The 5,535-nt window shown below is 41.8% G+C and overlaps 1 protein-coding gene across 1 annotated transcript; it reads right to left on the bottom strand.

The window, feature by feature from the left end:
- Positions 1 to 317: 317 nt before the first annotated feature.
- Positions 318 to 3,252, bottom strand: LOC120109074 (uncharacterized protein At5g23160-like). The gene is made up of 2 exons (XM_039122809.1): positions 2,980 to 3,252; positions 318 to 1,238 (listed from the first exon to the last, which is right to left on the bottom strand). The coding sequence occupies exons 1-2, from the start codon at positions 3,250 to 3,252 to the stop codon at positions 660 to 662; spliced, it is 852 nt and encodes a 283-aa protein (XP_038978737.1). The 3' UTR covers positions 318 to 659.
- Between the last annotated feature and the right edge of the window lie 2,283 nt (positions 3,253 to 5,535).

Below are 5,535 nucleotides of genomic sequence, written 5' to 3'. Positions count from 1 at the left end.
GCTCGGGCAAACGAGCTTTACGAGCCCGAGCCCGAGCCGGGCTGTGCTCAGCGAGCTCGAGCCCGAGCCTAATACAGGGCTCGGTACCGAGCCCGAGCCCGAGCCCGAGCCTAGACTTTTGTGAAACGAGCCGAGCCGAGCCCGAGGAGGCTCGGGCTCGGCTCGGCTCGTTAACAGCCCTAATCGCATGATTCTCAAAACTATACTTATTTTTTTGGGAAAGAAAGTTTGAGCCCATAGACATAATAGTCAATAAAGCATAGTATTAGGGAGAGGGAAAAGAAAAAAAAAACACTTCATGTAAAAAGAGAATGTACTTTTTGGATAAACTTTATTTATATATCTCTTTGATTCATCCCACATAAACATATCATCCTCCTCGGATTACAAGAGATGTATTTCTTCCTCTCTCTGAACACTACCTTCCACTTATCATTTGGAACGGGAAACTTGGATACGTGTTGGCCTCCCTGGAAGGGTCAGTAGCCAACGCATCGTCCCTTGGCTCAAAATTTTATGCACTATGGCTGGAAGTATTATGTACATAAACTAAATAAATAGTGCTAAAAAGACAAAATCCAAAAGGACTACACAAATAAAAATATAAAAAGATAAAAGAAATGCCACTTTCCAGCCATTGCATGCAGGGCGGATTCTACCTATCGCGTGCTTGCCCGAATTGCCACCGATGGCGGCCGCCGGCCTTCACGTTGCAGCAAACCCATCAGAACCACTCTCTTCTTGTGCTCCTCCGAGCTCATATCAATCTCACCATCGCCCTTCCCGCCAACAGCAATCCTCGCCGCAGTTGTCGCCACGCTGAATCGAGGCAGGAGGTAGAGCCATGCACTCATGCAAACGATGGCGCAGGCCCGGCCGAGTAGAAGCGTCAGAGTGAGCGCCACGGCGAGCACCGACAGCCCGACGCAGGAGTCGATACTATATCCGATCGTCCCGCTGCACTTCTTCCAGGGTTTTCTGTGGTTGGAGCTGCGCAGAATTGCGGCGGAGGCGGTGCGGTGGCCGGGTTCAGGCGAGCCGGGGTGGCTGGTCCGGGTGCCGGTCCGGGCTGCGTCGCGCATCCGGTAGAGTGACGCTGGCTGGCTGCGGGCATCACACTTGGAGGCAACATGGCGAACTTGGAGGCTGTGTGGCTCCGCGGTGACGTCGGGCTTTGCTGCAGAAATCTGGGGTTGGTGGTGGTGGTGGGGCAAAGAGCGGCTCTCTCTGATCTTGTCCTGTTTCAGGAGAGAAGAGATTCAGTAAATCTAAGTCTCTGTCTTTTGTCATTAAGATATAAGATTAATCTTTTTAAAATTTATTCTAAATCATTGGTCTAGAAGAGGAAAGAAACATGCAGCATATTATATGATCCCATTTTAATCTAAGTGGTGGTCGTTTCGGGGAGAAAAGGATGTGAGAGATGACTCTTCATTAAACAAAAGGAACAAAAAGCTAAACTATCAAAAATCTACAAATAATATTAAAGTTCATGATAGCATATATATCCAACTCTCTCCTCCCCCCTCCCCACCAAAAACTTGCGCTAACTTTGATTTTTAAGGATAATCCTTGTGGGTTTATGTAGCATGGCTCAAAGAGAAAAAAGTTACAAACCCTTAGCTCATCAATAACAACTACCATTTAAAAACTGTAGTCCTATCCATTAGAAAAGCCGGTTGCTGCGGTCAAATTCGAAGCATTGCACTCATGGTATGTTCAAAAAAAAAGCAATAGACAAAGGGGAACTGACCTTAAACAAGCAGGTGTATCAGCTCATAGATATATTTCAGTGATAATGAAATATAATATAATCATGCCCCAAGAATCCAACAGCTAACAGTAACAGACATTACTTGTGAGATACTTCTATGACAACAATTTGTTTAAGATAATAAGGTCTTAAGATAAGTCCATTATTGAAAATAGTGTACGAAGTCGTAGATCGAGAAGATATTTTCCCAACCAGCCTTTTTTCTGAAGTGGTCGGCATCGCTCCTCCTCTCTCAAGCGGTGGGGATCAGGTTCGAATTTCGACGGGAGGCACTTTCTATACTCTCGTGGTGTATCATGCAACAATAAACTATTGGACAAGGAACTGTGGATGGTTTGATCTTGACTTCATCTCTCCAGATTTTTCTAGTTTTGGTTCCACAGGATGGAGAGAGATTATAGCTCATTTTAAGCTGCTTATATATATCGAAAGACGAACAGAGCTGCAGACTAGATCGTCTCCTTCGCTGCTCACTATTTGTAAGAGGTCTTTTGGATATATTTTGTAGCTACCTCTTCACCCTTATGCCATCTCCTTTTTCTTGACTCTATTAGCTGTACTCATGCTAGAGTTGTGTGAGCAACCGTGTACCAAAAAAAAAAAAAGCTTCAATTTTAGACCAAGATGGAACCTCCATAACAATTCAGGCGGTATCTTTCGCACGAAAAGAATGATCAATCTTCTATTTTTGGCCCTGCCTCCAAACTCCTACATTCATCCGTCTTCATAGATCTTAAAGCAGCCGTTTACCCCTGTCCCTCCATGGTGGTCTCTTTTTGGCCAAACAGATCAACTCCAACCGTTTTGTAGAACAAACGGTTCGAAAATCCTGAGTACACGCTGTCCGGGTCAAGAACACGCCGTCCAGCGGAAGGCTTCTTAGATTTTTCCTTTTAATCCCTCGTGATTCGTGCTCGACGTTCATCATCGAATCCCGGCGGGATCGAGCAAGAGCGCAACCCTTTCACGTGAATCTCGCCTCGACCAACGGTAGACTTCGATCTCAGTCGTTGGGAGGAGAGCGTTGAACAAAAGCGAAGTTTCTTTAATGAGACCCTGTACCCTAGACCGAGATTCTTTTCTCTTCTCTTCTTATTTTTCATCACAATTATTCTTTCTATTCCTTCTTCAACGTGATAAGAATAACAAGAACAAGAAGAGCTAGAATTTGATAAGAAAAATATCTTCAAGATTGGATGGCTTACCTTCCTAAATTTCTGGAAGAAGCTCTTCTTCGCAGACGCCGGCTTCTCCTTCGGTGCACCTCCGGGGGTTGCATCGGCCACGGCATCCACCGGCACGGTCCTCTTCTTGGCCCGAAAACTCAAGCAAGAGAACCGAGAAGCTTTGACGACACGGGAGCCCGGCGCCTCGGTGCTGCCGGAATCCGACAACGGCGACCCTCCGAAGCATGACGAAATCCAAGAAAATCGCCTCCGGCGACGTGTTTTGGAGGTGGAGTTCTTCTTGGAATCCATGGCCGGAGAACGGATTGCAAGCAAAAGAAGATGAATAAGAGGGAAAAAGTCACTTATCTAGGAGTAGTTATGAAACGAAGGCCAATGGTGGTGGAGGGAAGACTTGCGATAGAGGAGAGTGGGTCAGAAAACTACCACAACGACTAATAATTAAAAGAACTTTTCTCACGCGTCTCCGTGTCCCAACCCGGTGTTTCCAAAAACGCCCTCGGATCGTCAAGGTGGTACCGTTCCCTTCGAATTCGAAACCTTTTGGCTAAACCTTTTATAGTTGCATGAACCCTTGGATGATCTTCGTCTTCCTTCCCACGTCTCTCTCTCTCTCTCCAACTAACTCTCCTTTTCACTGCAAAAAATTTAGAACATAATAGTTCTCCGTTCTCATAATCCAATCTAAAATTAATCCTTTTCTATAAAAATATATATAGCTAAATTCTCTCGCTCATTCCAAACTAGCAAAACTTCATATTACTAACAATAGCTGCATATTACCGAAAAAGAAAACTTCTTCTACAACAAAGTTTTCTCGGAAAAAGGAAAACAAGTTGCTAGAATTATAAATAATGACAAATTTTTTAGAAGTTTTTATCCTTAATTATCTTCAAATTCAAGTCTTCATAAGAGGCAGTAGCATTTGGGAAGGATTCAATTGAGTCCAAATGATAAATTATTCAATTGGGTACTTTGGTCCTAGAGAAAGAGGGCAGATTAATATAGTTTATGATACAAATGTAGCTTAGTTGACCAAGTAAACAAGCTTTTACAAGGTCTAAGTCAAGCACATTTTCCCTCGTTCCCAAAGTCTATACATGTGAGAATTTAGATATGTAAACTAAAACGATCGTTTTCCATTAACCGCCGCTCTAATTTCATATTTGGAAGTTAGGATATTGACATTTGCTACCATTTTATATTGTGACCAGGGGAACCAGCTAGAGATTTAAAGCCAAACTGAAAGCAATTTCCTGCCTTAATTTGCTTTTTGATTTAAATCCATGTAATTGATTTTACCTTGTTACGATATCACATTGAGTGTAACAATAAAGATAACATGGTCACAAGACAAATACAGATAAGAGTGACAAATATTGAAGCCAGAGAGCAAGGTAGGGTAATATATAAATACATGAATATTGGATCTCTGTGGCCTTTGTGTCTCAGCGCATTATATTTTCATAATTAATGAACCAATTTGAAGATTTGCATGAAGAAAGAATCAATTCAAAGATTATTTACTTTATTCAATCAAACTTTAATTATTATACATTATATAATCTTTACATCTTATAAGGGAATATGTGTAAAAATGCATATGTTATTACTGTACTAGTACCGGCATTTTAACTGCAGAGACCAGTTCAAAACTAAGATAACAATTTTTAACACAACCCCTCATAGAATGTAATTATTGCATAAAACTTCCTCAGGTAAACGATTGCCTCGGCCAAGGGATTTCCCTTTCCCTTTGTAAAATACCACAAACCCCAATTTATAATTAACCTGTCTTGCTTTTTTGTCAGGATTTGATTTGGATCAAGTTAAAACCTAAAATTTGGCTCAAGTCTTGCAGTTCTTTCTCAATTTTATTATCAGACACAAATCTGGGTTGGGGGCTAAACTTGTTAACTACTTCCAAAATTAGTACGTAGGATCCACATATAAGTCGAGATGTCGGGGTCATGTTGGATTGAATTTTGCCCAAATCAGTTCTAAAATCATTAAATTATGCAAGGACAACCTAGCTGAATCCAAGCAATCACTCTAAGCTCATGTTAATATGTTTGTAATCACATTTTTTTTGGTAGCTCTAAATGGTAGACCATAGAGTGTAGACCAACAGGAAACCCCACTCTTTATATATATATATAATCTCAGGTACTTCATCCGAGAATTGGCTTCATCACCACTTGATATAGATTACTGAGCTAGGTCAGCGGAGAAATAAATTATAAAATGGCTTCAGCTTGGAGCATCTAGATAGGCTGTCTTTGTTCCTGAGGCACATGCCTTTGAATGCGTCCTTTCTTCTCAATACTCGGGCATCCATCCAATGTATGATTTCCGATGGCGGTCATAGTTGCAGTAGACTGAACACCCACCCAATCTCGATATACATATACATACACATACATACATACATACATGCATGCATGCATATATATATACACACACACACACACACAATTGTTTGTTGTCTTTGGCTTATTCACGCCAAATTGGTTGCCACCACTGCCTATAAAATTTATACCATAGTCACTGCTAGAAAATGTTAACACTTGGTCA

This window comes from Phoenix dactylifera, unplaced genomic scaffold (assembly GCF_009389715.1).
Source record: "Phoenix dactylifera cultivar Barhee BC4 unplaced genomic scaffold, palm_55x_up_171113_PBpolish2nd_filt_p 001772F, whole genome shotgun sequence".
Lineage (NCBI taxonomy): Eukaryota > Viridiplantae > Streptophyta > Magnoliopsida > Arecales > Arecaceae > Phoenix > Phoenix dactylifera.
Note: the sequence above shows the minus strand (reverse complement) of the source record. Positions and strands in the feature narration are given on the sequence as shown.

What these genes read in the sequence shown, in the direction of transcription:
- LOC120109074 (XM_039122809.1), bottom strand. Translation starts at nt 3,252, where the DNA reads ATGGATTCCAAGAAGAACTCCACCTCCAAAACACGTCGCCGGAGGCGA. An exon ending in TCTTCCAGAAATTTAGGAAG is followed by an intron (nt 1,239 to 2,979) that starts GTAAGCCATCCA and finishes CTCCTGAAACAG; the next exon opens with GACAAGATCAGAGAGAGCCG.